Source organism: Lipotes vexillifer, unplaced genomic scaffold (genome assembly GCF_000442215.2).
Source record: "Lipotes vexillifer unplaced genomic scaffold, Lipotes_vexillifer_v1.1 scaffold912, whole genome shotgun sequence".
NCBI classification, from domain to species: domain Eukaryota; kingdom Metazoa; phylum Chordata; class Mammalia; order Artiodactyla; family Lipotidae; genus Lipotes; species Lipotes vexillifer.
In genome coordinates this window covers 791,895-815,128 of record NW_006782931.1, presented here as the reverse complement: position 1 = coordinate 815,128, position 23,234 = coordinate 791,895, and the positions used below count along the sequence as shown (strand labels likewise).

Here is a 23,234-nt window from a genome sequence, read left to right as displayed (position 1 = left end):
ATAGATGTGCCAGGGAGAAAAGGTTTCGTTGTCAAATAAGTCTAAACGACAGTGCATGCCATACCCCTATTTGGGGGTTCTGAGCACATATTAATATTTTAAAGGTTTGACAGAGGGCGTGTAGTAAAGAACCACTGATACCAGGTTGGGAAACATCAGATCAGAGTTAGGTGAGACAGTACAGGGAGAGCAAGTAAAAGGCTGTTTGTAGTAGTTTGGTTAGTTGTGAGCGCTGGAACCAAGGCAGTGGCAGAAGGATGAGAGAGGAAGAGAGCATTGGGGGGTTGGGAAGATATAGGAGGTGGAATCAACAGGACTTGGGTGTTGACTGAGTGTGAAGGACAAACGAGGCTGAGATGGCACCAGTTTCTCGCTGGAGAACAGGCTAGATGGTGGTGTTACCCAGAGCACAAGGTCCACGAGGGAAGGCCAGGTCTGCAGGGGAAGGTGGCAGGTAGGTGTGTTATCGAGTTTGACGTTAGACCTTCAGAATTTGAGGTAACGTTGCAATATATGAGGTTGAGAGGTTCAAAGGGTAATCAGAGAGTGTTTAGTATATAACAGTGGGGGAAACTAAGTCAAACTGAAGGAAGGCTCAGAAAAACAACAAACAGGGGCTTCCCTGGTGGCGCAGTGGTTGAGAGTCCGCCTGCCGATGCAGGGGACGCGGGTTCGTGCCCCGGTCCGGGAAGATCCCACATGCCGCGGAGCGGCTGGGCCCGTGAGCCATGGCCGCTGAGCCTGTGCTCCGCAGCAGGAGAGGCCGCGGCAGTGAGAGGCCTGCGTACCGCAAAAAAAAAAAAAAAAAGAAAGAAAAACAACAAACAAAAACATGAGGACTGGAATCTCACTTACTAAACAAAATTATTAAATAAGAACAGAATTTCTATATGGGCCACTTTGTGAATTAAAATTATCTTGTTAATCTAATATTGATTAAGCTTTCTTAACCCTGGAAGTGCAAGGGGTGTGCAGTATTTCTTCCGGGTTTAACACTCCTGTTACTTCGTGAAGCATGGGCTAGCATACCCACTAAAATTCAGAGCAATTGTTAAAAAGAATTTTCTGCTAATAAATAAAAACAAAAACACTTCACCTGTGAAATGTGAACTCTGATCTCTGTTTTGCTGACATTTATTTATTTTTAATTAATTAATTATTTATTTTTCGGCTGCACTGAGTCTTTGTTGCGCGGGCTCCCTCTAGTTGCAGCGAGCGGGGGCTACTCTTTGTTGTGGTGTGCAGACTTCTCATTGCGGTGGCTTCTGCTGTGGCAGAGTACGGGCTCTAGGCCTGCGGGCTTCAGTAGTTGTGGCACGTGGGCTCAGTAGTTGTGGCTTGCGGGCTCTAGAGCGCAGGCTCAGTAGTTGTGGCGCACGGGCTTAGTTGCTCTGCCCTAAGGATCTTAGGATGTGGGATCTTCCCGGACCAGGGCTCGAACCTGTGTCCCCTGCATTGGCAGGCGTATTCTTAACCACTGCGCCACCAGGGAAGTCCGACATTTATTGTTGCTTCTAGAGGTAGGATCAAGCATCCATTTCTTTGTGAAATACACTACTAAAAACTAAGATAAATATCCCAATATATTGTTTTCCTCCCTGGATACAACATTTTAAATAAAGACGGTCTCTAGGGCTTCCCTGGTGGCGCAGTGGTTGAGAGTCCGCCTGCCGATGCAGGGGACACGGGTTCGTGCCCTGGTCCGGGAGGATCCCACATGCCTCAGAGCGGCTGGGCCCGTGGGCCATGGCCGCTGAGCCTGTGTGTCCGGAGCCTGTGCTCCGCAATGGGAGAGGCCACAGCAGTGAGAGGCCCGCGTACCACAAAAAAAAAAAAAAAAAAGATGGTCTCTAACTCATGAGGATTTACATTTTAGTCACTGGTATATAACAAAACTGATGACTACATTGACTCTTTCTCCCAGAATTCAGCCCTCTAATCCAGATCAAAGTCACTCTTTTCTGTGTGGTGTATTTAAATCTAAATGAAAAATTTAATTCTCAAGTATTTATAGTTATTAAAATTCTCTTTTTTTCCCTAAATGTTACCAGCATGGACTCTTCTCTCATATACCTTTTTACAGCTAAACTACAGGCATTCTTAATTGTGACCCTGAATAAAAAAAAACAAAAAGAAAAAAAAAGGTTTACAGGTAAGTGGCCACATAATCACAGTTTCAAGCAAGGGGTGAAAATAGGGGCTGTGGTGATTGTTTCAGTCTCTATACAGATGTGAGCAATATGTATGTACAGTGGGTGGACACAATCCTGCACATAAAACACAGGCCATATAGAGAAATAGAAATGATGCTTCAGAGTGGACTCTCTCATTCATTTCAGTTTAATCTTTCTCGCATCTTTCTCTTTTTCTCTCGTTTCTGTTTTAAAGTTTTTTTTTAGAATAAAAACAAATAAGATTGATGGCTACAGAGCTCATAAATAGTGGCAAGAGGAGTAGAAGGCAGACTTTTACTTTGTGCTAATGGAGACAAGTAGGCTCATCAGCCCACAGTCTAGCAGACTGAAGCAGGCTGAGTCATGACCCCAGAGATATCTAAGTCCGTATCACTGGAACCTGTGAACATTTGACCTGGCATGGTAAAAGGGACTTTGCAGAGGGTATTCAGTTAGACATCTTGAGATGTGGAGATTACCTGGGTTATCAAGGTGGGGCTGATGTAGTCGCAATGGTCCTTGTAAGACGATGGCAGGAGGATTGGAGTCAGTCAGAGAGGATATAAAGACAGAATCTGAGGTTGGAGGGAAGTGCTTTGAAGCTGGAGGAAGGGGCCATGAGCCAAGGAAGCCAGAAGCCTCTAGAGGCTGGAAAAGGCAAACAGATCCTCCCCTAGAGCTTCTAGAAGGAATGCAAACCTGCCAGCACCTTGATTTTAGCCAAGCGAAACTGATTTCAGACTTCTGACCTCCTGAGCTATACGATAATAAATTCATGTTCTTTAAAGCCACGAGTGTGTGGTAATTTGTTATAGCAGCAAGAGGAAACATACACAGATTAACTACCCTGGATAATTCAACAAATACTGAGTTTTATGTAAACTGCTGATTTCTGAGCTGATATCAGATTTCCTCACAATTTAACAGTTTAGAGCAAATTGTAAAGAAGTTTTGGGAATGCTGCACTGCATAGTGGAAAAAAGAATGGATTTTGAATCAGACAGATCCCTTTTCCATTTACTGGCTATGTGAGCCGGGACAAACACAGCCTCTCTGAGCCTTGTTTCCTCAAAGGATTGCCGTAGGGATTAAAAGATAAACGGAAGAGCAGTAGAATGAACTCGACTAAATAAAGTCTGAATTCATGCTAACCTCACAGTGCTTTAGTTTCCTCATCTGTAAACTGAGGATCAGAGTAGTAACTATCACATCAAGGATTGTGAGGATTAAATGAGTTAAAAATAAAAGTGAATTTCCTATAGTTTCAAAACGAAAGTGAGTCACAGATGAAGACAAGGAACTTACGGTTCCCGGGGGATAAGGGGAGGGGGGAGGATAAATTGGGAGATTGGGACTGACATATATACACTACTATATATGAAATAGATAGCTAATAAGAACTGGCTGTATAGCGCAGGGAACTCTACTCAATACTCTGTAATGGCCTATATGGAAAAAGAATCTAAAAATAAAAAAGAGTGGATATATGTATAACTGAGTCACTTTGCCGTACACCTGAAACTAACACAACATTGTAAATCAACTACACTCCAATAAAATTTTTTAAAAAGTGAGTTAATAAGTGTTATTTGAACCCTGCTATAGACATAAGCACATGTCCAACCTTAACTCCCTCCTTTGTGATCTTTTTAAAAATGATTTTAATCTACTTTTAGATTAGCATTAAAAATATCCTTTCTGGGCTTCCCTGGTGGCGCAGTGGTTAAGAATCTGCCTGCCCATGCAGGAGACACAGTTACAAGCCCTGGTCCGGGAAGATCCCACATGCCGCGGAGCAGCTAAGCCCGTGCGCCACAACTGCTGAGCCTGCGCTCTAGAGCCCGTGAGCCACAACTGCTGAGCCCATGTGCTACAACTACTGAAGCCCGCGCACCTAGAGCCCGTACTCCGCAACAAGAGAAGCCACTGCAGTGAGAAGCCCACGCACTGCAAAGAAGAGTAGCCCCTGCTCACTGCAACTGGAGAAAGCCCGCGCGCAGCAGCGAAGACCCAATGCAGCCAAAAATAAATAAATAAAATAAATTTATTTTAAAAAAATCCTTTCTATTTCAAATACAGCAGTGTGTATAATAACCTAAATGGGAAAAGAACTTGAATAAGGATACATATGTATATATAACTGAATCACTTTGCTGTACACCTGAAACTGACACATTGTTAATCAACTATACTCCAACATAAAATAAAAATTTTAAAAAAGTTCCTAGAACTGCACTGGATACATACTCTTTTTAGAATAAGAAGAAGCTCCTGAAATACATCAAGTGCTCCGTAAATGAACAGGCACACTTGCCATGTACCTTTCCAGCACCATTCTCTATGCTTTACACACCTGCGTGGGTGTGGTGCGTTCTCAGTGAGACTGGGTTACTGCTGTTACTGACCTGATGGTCTAACTTAGGAGTCATGGGAAAGCAGCAGGTACGGTGGTATGTGACTGTTAAATGAGCAGCGCTGACCGTGAACGCCAAGTGGCTACAGAGCAGGAGGGTCGTAGAGGAGTCCTGGTGGGAGAGGTGGGACTCCTGCCGGCTTTGACAGGCAGAGGGGAGGGGAACTGCGGGTGGGCAGGGAGAGGCGTGGGCAGAAGGAATGCACAAGCAGGGATGGGAGAACCACAGTTAAGAGATGGGCAGGGGCAGACGTGCAGAGGGATGAAGGCCTGACTAAGCCATTGGGCTTTATTATATGGCAATGGAGAGTCACTGAAAAAAAATCCCAGCAGAAGACTCTCATGATCAAGGTGTCTCAGACTGACTGATGCATCTGTAACAGTGGTTCTCAATCATGGTGCTGTAACACACCAGTTGTGAAAATGATCTCTCGTGAGGTGTATAAAGAGTAATATAATGGATGGACCTAGAGATTATCATATTAAATGGAGGACTTCAGACAGAGAAAGACAAATATCATGTGGTATCACTTATATGTGGCATCTAAAAAAGTGGTGCAAATGAACTTATTTACACAACAGAAATAGACTGACAGACATAGAAAACAAACTTACGGTTACTGAAGGGGATGGCAAGGTGGCGGGGGGAGATAAATTAGGAGTTTTGAGATTAGCAGATACTACTGTATATAAAACAGATAAACAACAAGGACCTACTGTATAGCACAGAGAACTATATTCAATGTCTTGTGATAACCTATAATGGAAAAGAATCTGAAAAAATATATATAAAACTGAATTGCTTGGGATTCCCTGGTGGTGCAGTGGTTGAGAGTCTGCCTGCCGATGCAGGGGACACGGGTTCGTGCCCCGGTCCGGGAAGATCCCACATGCCGCGGAGCGGCTGGGCCCGTGAGCCATGGCCGCTGAGCCTGCGCGTCTGGAGCCTGCGCTCCGCAACGGGAGAGACCATGACAGTGAGAGGCCCGCGTACCGCAAAGAAAACAAACCAACCAAAAAACAACTGAATTGCTTTGCTGTACACCAGAAAGTAACGCAACGTTGAAAATTAACCATACTTCAATGAAAAATTTTAAAAAGTAATATACAGCCAACACCAAAGATAAAGATGATGATGATGAAGAGGAGGAGGAGGATGTGTGTATATTAAATAAATTAGACAGGATTCAGGAGACCTAATGCACTAAGTATGTGTTTCACAAGCCAACCAAAAAAACTCAACAAGCTATTATAGCTAAAATGCTAAAGATAAATATTAAGTGAGTCCTTCCCACAAGACCAAAGATGAAAACCAAGGGATGCAGTAGTGAGTAAGAGGTAGAACTGAAATAAAGATGGCCCCCTAAACACCAAAGTTAGAGTTAGAAATTAGATCTGTGTTTCATTTCTGCATAATTGTTTCTAAACTAAAACGTTAACATAAATCTTTGGACTCCATACTTGTCTCCTCAGACCTATAAAATGTGTAAATCTTCGCTACTTGTTACTTGTCAGGCAAATGCTCTACAAAGGACAAAGGAGGTTGCGTTCTTAGCTGGTAAATGACAATTTACATAATTTATGTTTTTTTTCCCCAGAAAGCAAAGCATAGGTAATACGCAGGAGGTCAGTGGTAGCCCAATATTCAAAAAGCAAAGAGGGGGAGTTTCTCTCCTCAGGCAGGCCAATGGCCATCAGGTTGTTATCTGTCTTCCTTTAAATGAAGCATTTGATCCACCCTCTTCTTTTCTTTCATATGAAAAAAGACCATAAACTGGCTATTGAAGGATTAGAGACCTCAGCACTATCTCCTGGTACATGCGGGCAGCTAAATGGAAAAAACCATGTAAGTGCACTGCAGGTCCCCTCTCCCAGCATGGACTGCCAAGGGACCAGAGGGCTGACCAGGCTAATGGATGGTCAACAGCTGATGTCTTAACTAAGTGGTGTCCTAGGACAACAGCCAATTAGCTTGGAGACGCTTAAATTACTCCTGACTTATTCCATAAGCATAAACAATGACTTCCTCTCTCCTAATAAGTGGTCAGTAATAGCTGATTTTGCCTAAAAAACGTAACTAAAGAAGTAGGATTCTAGGAAATAATATAAGAAGAATAGTCTATTGTTTGTTTCCTCTAGGTTCAGAGAGATTCCTAAAAGTGACCAAGGATTCCTATGCACCAGATGTTTAACAGGGATTTTTCTCTGGAAGATAGAATCCCTGGTGGCTTTCACTTTCTATGCTCTTTATTTCTTATTATGTTTGAATATGTTTCACAATTATTATGCATTGGGTATGAAAAAGATCTTTATGCATTGGGTATGAAAAAGATCTTTTTAAAGGTCCTAATAAAGTATAGTCAGTGGTTCACTGGCTAAACTTCAAAGAGTTTTCACTATTACTTTCCTGATCTGAAAAATGGACTTAAATCCAACTCACCTTAAAGTCTTCTCCCTGATGGAAGGAAATAGAAAAAGTTTTCAAAACAAATTCATGTCTTAACAGGCCCAAGGGCGATGGAGAGTGGAAGAGTAATTGACTCTTTAGAAATCAACTGTTTCAAACAGGGCCACCGGGCATGGGGTGGCAGTGTTGGCAACAGACCGGAAAAGGTCATGTATATGGATGTGCTGGTGACTGCCATTATTCAGCATAGGTCACTGCCGTTATTCAGCAGCATGTGTGGCTATTGAAAGAGGTTGCTGTTTCACTGACTTTCACGGTCAATATTATTACCTACAACTATGAAACAAACCTATCAGGAGGATATAAAGTAAAAAACTTCGGGGCTTGTGGGCAGTACTATTGACCTATTCATTCATTTTGTTATTCAATAAACATTTTACCCAGAACTTATTAGGTACTTAATGGCAACACAAACTAATAATACAGGGACTTAGTTTCAACAGTAGAGGCTGACTGGGCTGACCTCATCCTTTCTTAGTGTTATCATGGGTTAGTGGTACAGTATGAAGCTGAAGTATAGTTAAAGGTAAAAGTATAAACGCACCAGAAGTCAGGAGACCTGGGTTCTGGACCAGGCTCTATGACCTTGGGCAAGACCATATCTAGGACACAGTTATATCATCTGTAACTAAAATGAAGACAATAAAATCTACTTTTCACTGGACTATTGTGAGGATTCAATTAGGTGTGTCACAGTATATATTTCTTAACAGAACATGGTACATAGATGTTCAAAATATATAACATTCTCTTGACTTGCACAAACCATCACACAGTAGCATGGACTTTACAGACCTAGCCATATAGTACATTTAAGCTCCAAAAGGATATATATACAGCCAATGTCTGTTTCTAGATGCCTTATACGTTAGTGTGTTGTTCACTCATTACTGTTTGATTCTTTGAGCACTTTGCTAAATCACAGCCCCAAGAAGGGGAAGGAAAAAGGAAGGGGCTCTGCCCACTGGCTATGAAGAAGCAGAGAGGACGCATGGAAATGGCAGCTCTTTGTCTCGGCACCAAGGCTGTCCTCCTCTCTCCCCCTCAGCTGGATGACCACATGATTTATCATTCTAACCGGGACCCTTCTGAGAGTGAAAAACTGTTTCAGTAAAAGGAGGATGCAAGTCTCCCTCACATTTCAGGCTTACTTTTTGTGACCTTTGTTGTCACTTTAAAACTACGTCCGATATTCTAATAGGGAGGCAGTTGTACAATAAGATTTTATCCCAAGTAATCAGTCTAAAATCCTGTATTTTTTAAAGGCATGCAAAAAGGTTACTTAACTAAAGTTTGATAAATATATATTAATTTTAGAGAGGATTTGAGGATAAAATAATTGTATTTTTATTATTAGAATATATGCTTGAGAATGGGGTCAGCAAACTGTTCTGTAAAGGGGCAGAGTAAATGTTTTAGGTTTTGTGGGCCACATGGTCTCGGTCACAACCAAGCTGTTCTGCCCTTATGATGCAGGAACGTCACAAAAAACACATAACAGAGTGGGTGTGGCTGTCGTCCAATAAAAGTTTATTTACAATAATTGGTTGTGAACTGGATTTGGCTTTGGGCAACAGTTTGCCAACCCCTGCTTTAAACAATAGTTCCCCATGGATCAGGAAAATTTTTAAAGTCTGTAATTAACTCGACTTCTAACGTTCTATTTTGCTAAGGAATTATGTCTAAAAAGAAAAAAGAAAAGCCATTGCCTGGTATCTTTATCTCTTTGAATTTTAAATAGCAAAAGCTAGAAAAAGCACACATTCAGAAAATGTAGCTTTATGGAAAGTTACCCACCACACAGTTCTTATTAAAAAAAATTTTTCCTTAGCTCAGTGAAAACTTTGTCATGAATACCACTGGAGGCGGTACAGTAGAAAGAGCTTGGTAATTGTAATGAAAAGATCTGGTTTGGAATAAGCTTGGGGAAGTACTAAGCAAGGAGGGATGAGCAGATCTTGAACAGTCCTTTAATGGCACAACACTCTCACAGGGCACTTTCCCTGTCCCAAATCACTGCTGCAAACACGAACTCCAATACTGAGTAACCCCAGAACTCACCGGCTGCCACTGCGCAGGGTACCAGGCTGGGGGGCAGTTGAAGCGGTTACAAGCTTGCACCGTGTTGGGCTTGGGCTGGTGACACAGCTCATCAGCCAGGATTACTGTTTCATTCATCTCTCTGGAAAGTAGGTGGGAGCAGGAGACATCTCTGGTCTGCAGGCCAACCCCACAGGTGAGACTACATGGACTCCACTTGCCAATTTCCCACCTGGGAAGAAATCAGAGCCAGAGAGGAAGAGGACACCCTGAGCACTTGTGCAGAGAACAGGTCCCATGACGTCAAACGTTACCTAATAGAGTAAAAACACCTACCTGGGTATTTGGGAAGTTCTAGCTCAAGATTGGCTAGGAATTCTATCCCAATCCTAGAACCCATCCTTTCCCTTCATGCTCTAGAATTCATTCAGACTAAACAAAGTGGGTGATAAAATGGAACCTCCAATTTTTACCCACAAAATCACCAAGAATGGTCACAACCATGTCTCTTTTGATGAAACATATAAGCTTCATCAAAATAGGAGGGTATGTTAGATAAGATATAAGTTGAGCGCATAAAGGCTTTGGTCACCACATACTGAATAGCGGGTCTAGAAGAAAGCTTTCTGCTCATCTCTCTAGCCCCCATTCTTAGCAAGACTGAAAAATCTGTGCTTGTTTTTCTTTGGCTTCAAAATGAAAGGTTGCCGGTTCCAACTTCCTTCAAGCTTCCATCATAGCATAGAAACGTCTCGGTCTTACGTATGAAATACCATCACTGCCTGGGACTGGAGAATGTAACAGAAGTGAGAGTTGCTAAATAGATTACTCTTCTTGAGGAGGAATAAGTGGAGAGATCAGCTCATTACCTAGAAGAGGAAGTCAACACACTGATGAGTTAAGTGCATGAATTGGCCATTCCAAATGGCCAAGTCTTGACAAGTACATTTAGAGTGGCCTGTAAAAACAGTCTCACGGCATTTCCCTGTTGATGCAGCCTCCAAAGTGGGGATAATAAAGAAACACCTCAGTTGCTTGGGCTTGGAGTGAGAAGTGTTCTTTATGATCAGTTTTAGAAAGTTCTGTTTACAGCGTGAGACACAAAGATTCTACAAACAGGAGTTAGCCAAGAAAAGCATGGCAAGTAGATCCTTCAGTAGCTAGACCTGCCTAGCTTTTGTAGCCAGCCCTGAAAATTGGTTTAAAAGTCTCTGGCTTTAATGTTTTTCACCAGGCTGTAAAACTGATGTGTAGCTTTCTCAATCTTTTCAGCTACTCTGATAGGTAATTACCTTTCCAACCCCTATTTCCACAGCCTCCTTTCCTACCCTATATTTAAGCCATATCTGTAATGAAGTACCTTGTTATTCTCGATTCATGCCCCCTGGTTTTCTAGCTCTGTCTTTACTGAAGCTGTTACTCCTAATTTGGAATACTTTTGGTCTTTCCCTTGCCCCTCTAAATTTCTTCCATTTCTATATATCCAAATTTAACCCATATTTAAAGGATTGTATCCACATCTGCTCCAGACACTGAATATTTTCTCAGTTGTATTACAGTTATTCCATCTGTCAAGGACCCTACTAGAATCTACACCTCTTGAAGGCAAGGTCCGTGTCTGAGTCAGTTTTGTATCTCTCGCAGGGTTCTTCATAGCTAACGTATATGATTAATGTCTATGGTTAATACTTTTTTTTTTAAAGATAGTTAATGTATACGTTTACTACTGGATAATTAATGTATATGGTTAATTTTTTTTTTTTAAATAAATGAGCAAATGGAAGGGACCTACCATCATCATGAGCACCTTACACACATTATCTCATTTAATTACTTCCAGAACACTGAGTTGGGCTCTACTGATTTTCCCTATTTTAAAGTTGAAGGAATCTGAAAATCCAAGAGGCTGCTTGCCCAAATACCCATAGTTAGTTAGTAAGTAGTGAATCCAGGATCAGACTTGGGTGTGTCTGGCTCCAAAGCCTTTGTACCTTCTATTATACAATATCATCTTATCTCCGCAAAATACCTTGAGAACTGTCCTACAAACATTCATAAAATTTTACATGAATAAAAAAGGAGAGGCTGGGTTGAATATATTTCTTTTAGATCCTTGTATGAATGTCTATAAACTTATTTTTAGATCCCTAGCTTGGATAAATTCCAAGCTTCAAAATGTTGTGGGCTATTGGTTTTAAAAATATGTCCGCACCAATGAGGTAGAACGGATGCTATGTGACTTCCAAGGCTAAATCAGAAAAAGGATGTAGCTTCCACTTGGCCCTCTCTCTTGCTCACTGTAGGGGAGGGCAGCCACCATGTCATGAGGACCCCGAGACAATCTGGAGGGAAGTCCACATGCAGAAGAACTGGGGCTGCTCACCAACAGTCAGCACCAACGTGCCGGTGACATGGGTCACTGGCCCATGCTACCTTGAAAGCAGCTCTGCTGGACCACGGCTGGCCTTCAGATGATTTCAACCTCATGAGACACCCTGAGCCAGAACTACCTTTCCAAGTTGCTCCCAGATTTCTCATTCATTAAACTGTGAGAGGTAATAAATGTTTATTTTTGTTGTGAACTCCTAGGTTTTGGAGAAATTCATTACGCAATAATAGACAACTAATACAAGTATATATTCTCTCCCCAAAACTTGCATATGTTCGTCAAAAGACATATATGAGAAGGTTCAAAGAAGCACTATTCCTAATAGCTCAGCTGGGAAGGAACCTAAATGTCCATCAACAGTTGAACGGATAGATAATTACGATATATTCATACAAACCTTGACAGAAGAATGAAAATAAACTACTACAACAAGCAACATGGCTGAATCTCACAGACATAAAACTGAGTGAACAAAACCACAACTGCAAAATCCATAGTGTGATTTCATTTACATAAAACTCCAAAACCAAAACTAATCTACAATGTTAGAAGTGAGGGTGGTGGTTACCCTTGGTGGGTAGTAACTAAGAAGTCGAGTACGGTGCGGAGAGGGGGAGGGTTTCTGGGATGTGTTATCTTGATCTGGGTGCTGGATCTGCATTCTCGGTGTGAAAAAACACCAGGCCAAATGTGCAGAATTTGTGCACTTTTCTCTATATTTGTCATGTTTCAAAAAAGGATGTTTTCCTCCCTCCCCGCTCCCACTTTCAAGAGAAACACTAAACTATTGTGGGTGTAAGATAGAATCCAACAACTACACCCAATGCTGATGACCTCTCTATGGATGTCACATAAAGGAGCCGCCTGCACAGCGAGTGCTGGCCCAAGGCTGAAACTTGCCCTAATTTAGTCCCTACACCGCTGCTGACCCTACTCCTGCCCTCACCTCTGGCAGAAATTTAGTCACTGGGATCTTGAAACAGAGGCATCTGGCAGCCGTGAGGCCACTTCAATGCTCCCGGAAAAACTCACAAAACAGACATATCCGCTTACTCATGATAAAGGTACATTGCTTTCTCAAGGGAAGGAGGGCAGCAGAAGCTATCTGTGTATTAAGCACTTTGCTGATTCTGGGTCAAAGTATTTTAATCAATTTAGGCCAAACGAGGGAAAACAGAGAGATGCCCCTGCTGCTGCTCTCCTGCATAGGGGCTTCGATTGTGAGTGCTGGGTCCTGCTGGCTGACGGAGGGACTGTAGGCTGGTGGGACCCAGCCTGCGGGCAGGATTAGCTTGTAGCTGGCAGCCTGGGAGACACTGACAGACCTTCCCTGGGATTCTGGGTTCTGGCTTCTCATAAGCCCAGTGCTGAGGAGGACAGGGGCTCTGGACGTCAGAGGGCGAGGGCGTTTGTGCTTCATACCCCACTTTGTCTGGTTGACTTTAACTCATCTTTTCATCTTCACTGAAAATGTTACTTCCTCAGGGAGGAAGCCCTCAACTGGGTAAAATTCTCCTCTATGATACAGTTGCACGAATACTCTCCATTTGGAAATTCTCAACACACTTGGTTTTTTCTTTTGTTATATTGTGGTAAGAACACGTACCATGGGATCTACTCTCTTAACAAAATTTTAAGTGTGCAATACAGTATTGTCGTCTCTAGGTACAGTGTTGTACGGCAAATATCTAACACTCATCTTGCTTAACTGAAATTTTATGCCTGTTGATTGTACCTCTCCATTTCCCCCTCTGCTGAGCTCCTGGCAACCACCATTCCACTCTTTGATTCTATGAATTTGACTATTTTAGATACCTCATGTAAGTGGTATCATGTAGTATCTGTCCGTCTGTGACTGGTTTATTTAACTTAGCATAAGGTCTTTAAGGTTCATCCATATTGTTACACATTGCAAAATTTCCTTCCTTTCTAAGGCTGAATAATATTCCATTGAAAGTACACATCACATCTTTATCTATTCATCTGCCCATGGGCATTTAAGCTGTTTCCACATCTTGGAAACAGCTACTGAGAACACTGAGTGCTACAATGAATCTGAGAATGCTAGTATCCCTTCAAGGTCCTGATTTCAATTCTTTTGGATAAATAAGGAGAAGTGGCATTGCAGGATCGTGTGACAGTTTTATTTTTAATTTTTGGAGGAACCACTATACTGTTTTCCACAGTGGCTGCACCATTTTGTACTGCCCCCAACAGTGTGCAAGGGTTCCAATTTCTCTACGTTCTTGCCAACATTTGTTGTCTTTGGTTTTCTGATGATAGCCATCCTGACGGGTCTGAGATGATATCTCATTGTAGTTTTCGTTTGCATTTCCCTGATGATTGGTGACGCTGAGCATTTTTCGTATACCCGTTGGCCATTTGTATGTCTTCTTTAGAACGCACCTGTAATCTGAGTATCCTGCTCGACTATTACCTTGACGAGAGCATGAGGCTGTGCCTGTTTTGGTTTACCACTCGTTATGGGTTTAATTGTATCCCCCCAAAAGATATGCTGGAGTCCTAACCCCCAGTACCTCAGAATGTGACCTCATTTGGAAGTAGGGTCATGGTGGAGGTAATCACTTAAGATGAGGTCATCCTAGAGCAGGGTGGGTCCTTAATCCAATGTGACAGGTACCTCATAAGAAGAGAGAGAGACACCCAGGGAGAATGCCATGTCATGACGGAGACAAAGATGACAGTGATGCATCTACAAGCCAAGGAATGTCGAGGATTGCCGGTAAACTCCAGAAGCTAGAAGAGGCAAGGAAGGATTCTCCCTCACACATTTCAGGGACCATGGCTCTGCTGACATCATAATTTTGGAATTGATTTTTGCCTCCAGAACTTTGAGAGAATAAATTTCTGTTGTTTTAAGTCACCCCATTTGTAGTAAATACTTTGTCATGGCAGGCCTAGGAAACCAAACTGCGACCTCAGTGCCTAGCACAGTGCCTGGAACACAGCAGATGCTCAGGAAGGATGAGGGGACTCAAGCTGAGTGGAACCCCAGTGATTCGTCACTTGCCTGGTCAACATCTCAGCTGTGTCCTCTGAACAACCGCCCACCCCAATTTCAAGGTCCCCAAAGCTCTGAACACCACTAGGTTTTCTTCAGTGTGGTGCAAACTATCTGGTAACAGAGCTGGACCTGGATTGACAAGATGCCTTGACAGGCCACATCTCACTTGATGTAAATATTTATACATTTTACTGCAGTAATAGTAGCCTGTTGGATTACGGTGATTTTTCCCCCAGAACTCACTACACTTAACGTCTCAGTAATCCTAACGTATTTCGAAAATGCCCCAAATTCTGGATTCCAAAACACATCTGCTCCAATGGCTTTGGCTAAAGGATCTGTGATTCTGTATATAGAGAAGAGTAAACATGATGACTATGATTTCTTTTAGCTTCTAGGCTTCAGGTGTTGGCTTCATGGTTGGGCTCACGGCCAAAATGTTAGGGAGACTGGTTCCCCCCGGCTTCTCTTTCTGTACTGTTTTCTTTCTGTTGAACACTTCTCCACATTCCTGTTTCTTTCTGCCAAAACCTGCTTGCAGGGAAGGCACTAGGAGTCGAGAGATCAGAGTGATGCCCTGTAGCTTCAGGCTGGACCTCGCCAAGCTCCTGCAATTGACTCCTGCCCAAGGGCAGGCAGGAGACAGGTTACCTCCCACCCCGCAAGGCTGGAATTAGGCTTCCTGCCCTCTGCCCAGCATCATGTGTCCTTGGGTTGGCCTGTCATTATAATTGGATTTTAGATTTTAGGCTTGCTTTCCGGATTTCCCCTTTGTTTTTCTGATGGTGCTGGAGTTCTGCCCAAAGTCTGACTTATTGGAACGTGGTCTTGTCACCCTGCCTGTATCTGGCCAGTTCTTGGCCTTGGGCACAGCAGAGAGACCCTTCGCCGTGAGCCATAAGCCATGATGTGACCACAACATATCCGGCTGACGTCATGTATTATGGCCAATAACAATAATAATACTAACATTACCAGTGTTTACAGTGAGCCAGGTACTGTGCTAGTTGCTTTAAATGAGTTGCCTCCTTTAATCCTCTCCACAGCCCTGTGAGAGAGGTACTGTGATTATTTGCATTTTAACAACAAGGAGTTGAGGCCTGAAGACGTTAAATGATTAATTTAGCCATGGCCTAGAATGCCTCCTGCCAGGCCTCACACTGATGTCAATGCCACCTGCATCACATCAAAGTCTCCCATGACTTGGACATGGGGGTGCTGAGAAGGGGGCTGCTCCCTGTGACAGAGGCCAGCACTGCGGATTTTAGAAGCCCCAGCTCTGCATTATCCCAGCAGAACTCAGGGCTAAGCTCCCCCAAGATGTGGGATACATATCTGAACTTATGTATTACCTACATCAACTCTATGAAGACAGTATTATCAGTTCTCCCATTTTATAGGGCAATACAACAGAGGCTCTGACCAGCCGAGCAACTTGTCCAAACTCACACGGCTAGTAAACAAGGGAATCAGGATTCAAACCCAGGCAGCCAGGCTACGGCTTCTGAGGGCCAGGATGATGAAGACAGCAGTACAAACTAGATCTGAGATGCAAATTTTAGGATCCCTGGTGCTCACAACTTCAGAAAACGACAAAATGACAGATCTATTCCTCAGTAATAGAAGCAACCACCACTAAAACCGCCCAGGGTCATGAACAGTTGTTTTTCAGTGAAGCAGCAGTGGGACTTGGCAGCTGAAGGGCAAAGGCGGAGTGTGGTTCCCCCCGCGCGCATGTTTGTTTTTTTGTGAAGGTGGCTGTCAGAGGTAATTTGGGCAATCAAGGACCCATGGCGGTTGCAGCTTCTTAGCCGCTGGTGTTTGTATTAGCTACACAAAAGGAGGAATTTTTGCCTTCCTTTAGACAAGGGCTCATTATGTGAGCTGCCAAGGGTTTGCTCCCCTACTCTTTCAGAGAGGCCTCCAGCAACTCACTGTCTGTTGCTGGTATAAATGCACATAATTTCTAACGGCAGACTCTCCCCACCGCAAGCTATTATCTGAAGAACCTCCTCTTACTGTGGCTTTTGCAGCAAAGCAGGGTTTGTTTCTCCGCTCAAAATTTTAAAATGCACTTTTTATTGGGAGGCAAAATACCATTATAAATTTCAGTTATTTGTTAGATGCATTCTTTATACTTGTGTGTAATCCTCCAACTTGACATTTCTGCCCAACATTTCTACCTTGTGATTTTTTTTTTAAGGTTCCCCCCAAAATACTTGTTTCCTTTACAATGCCTCTGAGGTCAGGAGGTAGATGGCAATCCGGCAATAATAAATCAGATACCATGGAGCGTGGCGAGCTCTAGAAATCCTAAGGTAGGGCCAAGAGAATCCTCCCTTCACCAGGGACACTATAACCCTGTCCCACTTTAAGGTTCTTGGACGATTATTAGTGGCTCCTCATTTATCTCGACATCTTCCAGTTTCCAATTTATCCATAGCCTGAAGCCTCCAAAATGTCAGTCTAAAATGTGAATCTGCTCACTTGACTTCCTCTGATTATAAACCTCCACTGGAGTCCGAGCTGGGCTTTCAGGGGAGGGGGGCCAGGGTGTCCAGGGCTCAGTTTTGGTCCAGTGCACCGAGTGGGGGCAAGGTGGTGCTGCCTGGCTGGAGCTGAACTTTCTAACTGGCTTTTCCTCCTTCCTTCCCTCTTCTGCTTTGTAGGACCGAACTTTAGCCTGAGAACCAAACATTCAGGAAGGACTGAACAAATACCTAAGTACATGAAGGAGAATGGGAGCCAGACTTCTTACTGTCAGAGAGGAGTTACAGATACAGAAAGTGGGAAGACTAGAATAAACCTGAAAATTAGATTGGTATTGAAAACAGTGTGAACTCATGATATTTAATAGACAGATACCTAGACAGACAAAGACATATCAATAGATATACATGAGTGTATACAAATATACAGATATATATGTTTACAATATTTCCTAGCTCTCTCTGCTAACAGGTCTCGAAGCAATGACCTGTTGACTAGGTCTCCTAGTAGTATCAGAAGCAATGACTAGGTCTCCTAGTAGTATCAAGCGTATCAAGTGCCCAGATCTTGGTTTCTAAGTATCATTCTTCACTAAGGAACCAGTTCCCGTAAAAAGGGCTCTGGGGCAGGGGCTGGGGAAATGAAACGTGAGCCTGGAATATCTTGTACCAGGAAACTGGGAAAGTACTCAAAGAATGATGGGGTATAAATCAAAAGGACACAGGGGCCAGTTTGAAGGGGCTCTCACTGCCCACGTCTGAGACAATCTGACAGTAATGAATTTTAACTCTCTAAGTAGAATAGAAACTCATAAGTAAATAAATAAGAGAAATCTCTACCCAACAGTAGAATGCCTACTAATAAACTAGAAGGAATGATAGAGTTTAGAAAGTCACCATTTGTCAACAATAACAACAACAATGATAATAACACTTGATTCAGGCAAGAATCATCAATGAATATTGACACTGGTGGATGAAAGGCTGGTGAGGAATAGGGTATTCACATAGCCTTAGATTAGCTACATAAAATACTTGTTACTTGCTATAAATATGATCAACATACTTATTAATTTTATGGTGGAAAACTTGGCCGACATCATCTTAACCAAGTCATAAGAGTTGCCATCATCAGTAACGAATGGAATGGAACACCTTTCACCATCTCCTGACACAAGGAAGTAAGAAGTACACAGCATACTTCTGCAGCGCTTTTGTCACGTTTCAAAAATCACGAGGGAACATCAAACCCAACCTGAGGGACATTTTACAAAGTAACTGGCCTGTTCTCTTCAAAAATGTCCAGGATATGAAAGACAAGAAGAGACTGTCCCAGATGGGAGAAATCTAAGAAGAAATGGCAACCAAACACAGGACCCTAGATTGGATTTGGGGGCCTATAAAGGGCATTGCTGGGACAACAGGCAACACGTGAATGGAGTCTGTGCATGAGACGGTGATACTGAATTCATGTCGTTTCTTGATTGATGGTTAGTTGCACCGTGGTTATTTATGACAACATTCTTGTCTTTAGGTAATAAACACTGAAGTGTTAAGATGCATGTGGGATATATACCTAAAATTATTCCCAAATGGTCCCAAAATGTTAACAACTATAGAACTGAGGGGACGAGTATAAGGGAGATCTGTGTACTATTTTGGCAACTTCTTTAAACACTGAAATTATTTCGAAATAAAGCTTATAAAAAACATCCACTGGCTCCCTGTTACCCACAGGCCAATGGTCAAATCCTTGGCTCACCTGCAATGTGCTTCCCAAAGAAGTTTGAGTATATCTTTTTGGTGTAATCTCTGGTCACCCCATACTCAGCTTTGCTGAGTACCCAGCAGAAGAGGACTGCTCTTCTCTGGCTGGCAGATGCCTCTCCCTCTCAGGTTCGATCTCGAACATCACCTTTCTTTCTGAACACTTTTCCGATGCCCCTCCCACAGGCAGAGCTAGACCTTTCCCTCTCCAGCACGCTACTGTGTCTTTCCTTCTAGTGGCATTCTTTTCTTCCCTCAGGCTCATTTTCACCACACTGTAGTTACTTGTCTACTTAATTATCTCTCTCACTAGACCCTAACGGCCCTGACTTATTCAACTTAATATCTCCAGGACCTACACCAGTGCCGGCACAACAAGGATGCCCAGGGTGGTATCATGGCCTAATGAAAAAGACCTTTGGCTCTGGAATTGGATTCTCTGTGAATGAACTGTGCCCTGCCACTCTCTAATTGCATAACCTTGGGCGAGTTACTAAACGGTTTACTCCTATTTAAAATAGGAATAATAGCAATACTCCCTTCAAAGGGTTGTTAGGAGGTTTAAGTGAAAACATCTACGTAAAGGGCATAAGCACAGTGCCTGGCACAGATTAAGGGCTCTGTAAACATTAGCTAATATGAACTGTGCTTACTGGTTGCTCAGTAAATATTTGTTAAATGCGTGGATGATGATTGTGAGGATAGAGTTTAATGAATAGAGTGAGAATTCTTCCCAGAGTGAGTCAGTCAAAGTACCACAGGTTACAGAGACTGAGGGAAAGGACATTTGTGACCTGCCCACATTAACTGAGAATTTACGCATACCCTGCTAATAAGCCCTGTGGCAGATACAGAAGTGGGGAACGTGCTCGCTACCTTCAACATGCTTTCAGCAAAGATGGGGAGAACTGACAAACACCCAGGAGACACAGCAAGAGGAATGAGCTAATTGCTAAACTATTTGGCTGAAGCATGGACACTGCAGAATTTCAGAAGACAGGCAGTGTGGTGCTCATACCACTTGCATTTTACACGACTGATTGCAAATCACGAAGTCTGTCCATCAACATTATCTCACTTGATCCACCTAACTCAGAGGTAAAGCAAAGCCAGCATCACTACCTCCATCTTACAGATCAGCAAGCTGGGGCTCAGAGAAACCAGTGATTTCCCCAAAGTTGGGAAGGGAAGTCAGGTTACTCCTTCTACCCTGCTAAGTCACTAAGGATGGAGGATGGAATCATGAAGGGTCAGAGAGGAAGAATAGACAAGTTTAGGAAAATAGTTACACTCCACAGCAGATGGATCTGCTACAACCTCTGTGCTTTAGAAAGCTGCTTAAAGGGGCCTAGGAAAAATAAAAGATCAAAGGAGATGTTAGACAATAGACAGTACAAATATATTTGAAGGCCAAAAATCAACCAAAAGCATATATGATAAACAGCATGGAGAGAATCAGGGCTGTCTATAACAGAGGAGCTTGCGTGGCTCAGGAAACAGGAGATAGAGCCACGCTTCTCTTGGAAGTCAGCCTGCTTGGTACAAGGTTTTGCCTCCATAAAAATGCTTATAATCAAGATTACCAAACACCTGAGGTGTCCAAGCACTTATATCTCCTGAAGAACAGTGTGGTGGAAGTGACGACTTTAGCCATGCCAGCTGGTCTCACCTTCTAAATCGTTTCTTTAAAAAAAAAAATCAAGGTTGCCAACATTGCAAATAACTCCTTGGTGTTTTTTTGCTATTTTAAAAAAGAGAATAGCTCTTGAAAAAAAAGAGCGCTTGCAGCAAGATATACATTTACTCTCTCATTACAAGCATGCCATTTGCTTTAAACCAACTTCCTTCATAGAGCATGTCAAACAGCAGAAGGGCCTGGAAACTAGGCCCAGTGGTACAAAGCATCTCCAGCCTTCTCTCCCACACCCTCCAACACTTCTCTATGGCATCCCACTGTCCAAGAAACACCACGTGTCTGCTTACCTACAGGCAGTTTGATTCAATTAAAACTTCTAAGGTCTCCCCCCTATTCTCTGATCGCCCTGTCTTCTGGGTGATAGTACATTAAAATGAGATAGAATTTCTGCTGGCTGTTATGATTCAGACAGGATTCCTGAGACACAGATTAGGAGGGTAGATGATCTGCCAAATCACTTGTGCCCTTAGAAGTTTGAGATTTTAGTTGGCTTGCTTAGAATTCTAGGTGGAAATTTCCTATTAAAAATAGTCACAGTGGGCTTCCCTGGTGGCGCAGTGGTTGAGAGTCCGCCTGCCGATGCAGGGGACACGGCTTCGTGCCCCGGTCCGGGAAGATCCCACGTGCCGCGGAGCGGCTGTGCCCGTGAGCCATGGCCGCTGAGCCTGCGCGTCCGGAGCCTGTTGCTCCGCAACGGGAGAGGCCACAACAGTGAGAGGCCCTCGTACCGAAAAAAAAAAAAAAAAAACAGTCACAGGCTGGGAAAAACTGGCAGAACAGGTCTTCAGATAGTTAGATACTTTCAGGAGCTGATTTTATGAGCCCAATTCTTGTTATCTCCGCATATCTAGAAAAGCACTAAAATCCTTCATGGTGATGACTGCTCCTCGAGACTAGCAGAAAACTTCTGCAAAAAAATACGTGCTTGATTGCATGTACTCCCCCTTCACAAAAATCACATATATACTGACCTTCCCCCCTACTTTTTTGGAGGAGTTTCTCAGAACTATCTGAAATGCTGTCTCCCAGGCTATAGTCCTCATTTTGCCCCAAATAATACTTGACTCCCCACCCCCCCCTCCCCAAAAAAAAAAAAACCATCACAGGGTTGTCCTCCTTGTGGTCAAGATCACAGAAGGAACTGCTTTGATCACAAACACAAGTGTCACCTGGCATTTTTCTTTTTCTCCCTCTAACACGGTCTTGTGGTTATTATTCCAGTTTTCTCTTTGATCTTAATTGATGTGCATCCTCACACTGAAGGTCTAGCACTAAACGAACTCCCTTCCTCTTCCAGAACTAAATCCCCCAAATAGAGATGCGCGTCTCCAGGCTTAACCGCTTGCTGGCTTTCCAACACACCATTTTTCTTTTTCACATCTGTGAAGTTGCTTCCAACTTTTCCTTCCTGGAAAGCTCTCCATATTCCCAGCTCCAGGTCTGACTCAAGTCCTTCCTCGGGGAGGGTCTCCCTCACCATCCTAGCTCACATCAACTGCACCCTCTTTACAATCCTAATAGATTTACTGTCATTTGGCCCTTGTTTAGATTCTATAACACTGACCATGTAGCTGTTCCAAGTCAAGGCTAGAGTATCTGATTTGACATAATTCTATTTGCCTAAATGTTTTTCTCTAGTTATCATCCCAAGTAGAATATAAGGCTTTTAAGATTTAGGATCAAGTACTTTGGAGTTCAGAGCATTGTTTGGCATCCATCAAATCAGGCCATAAAGATTGCTATCTCTTTGATTTGCAGGGGGCATTTCTCACTTAAACCCTACAAACCTAAGAGTTTCTTCCTGCTATGGGTTGATAATGTCCTCCCCAAAAGATATGCTGAAGTCCAAACTCCCAGCACCTCAGAATGTGACCGTATTTGGAAATAGGGTCTTTTGAGAGATAATCAAGTTAAAATGAGGTCATTAGGGTGGGTCCTAATCCATTATGACTGGTGTCTTTAGAAAAAGGAGACGGACAGGGAAAGTGATCACGGGAAGATGGAGGGTTAGAGAGAGGCATCTACAAGCCAACGAACACCAAAGATTGCTGAAAAACCAGCTGAAACTAGGAAGAGGCAAGGAAGGATCCTTCCCCTACAGATTTCAGAGACAGCATGGCCCTGCTCAGATGATTTAAGACTTTTAGCCTCCAGAACTGTGAGAGAATAAATATCTGCTATTCTAAGACACCCAGTTTATGGTACTCCATTATGGTAGCCCGAGCAAACCACTACACTCCCTCAAGTCAGTTCTCTTGAGCAGTTTTTAATCCATTTATTTATGTTGTAAATGGAAACCTTTCTGGACATTTATATTCATGGGCTTTCTCTCCAAGTGAAATGCCTGGGAAGTTCGGTCCTTTATGTCAGGATCCACAGATCTGCTTCTATTGATATAATCTCCTGCAAGATTCTGCCTCCTCTTTCCTTTCATCATAATGGCTTTCACAGTCTTGTAGACTAAATTTTTTCTTCCACCCATGTATTTGGCCATTCATATACATATGTGTGCCTATAGCCATGCATTCACTGGATAAAAACCTACTATGTACCAAGTGTTATGCTGAATGATGGGGATGCAGAGATTTAAAAAAAAAATTCTTGACCTTAAGGGCTTTAGAAGACAACTACAAGATACTGTAATAAGTGCTATTCATTAATTTATTCATTCAACTAGTGTTTATTGAGCCCTTTATGTGGCCAGGCTCTACATGAAGGGACAGAATGGTAAAGGAGAGAAACACAGACCCTATTCCCATGGGGCCACAATTTAG

The 23,234-nt window shown here is 42.9% G+C and overlaps 1 protein-coding gene across 1 annotated transcript in view; it reads right to left on the bottom strand.

Moving 5' to 3' along the window:
• ADAMTSL1 (ADAMTS like 1) overlaps positions 1 to 23,234 on the bottom strand; it is a 472,821-nt gene that overhangs the window by 189,109 nt on the left and 260,478 nt on the right. Inside the window, exon 16 of the mRNA XM_007455564.1 lies at positions 9,116 to 9,326. Coding sequence (XP_007455626.1) covers positions 9,116 to 9,326 — 211 coding nt within the window. The remainder of the gene's footprint in view (positions 1 to 9,115; positions 9,327 to 23,234) is intronic.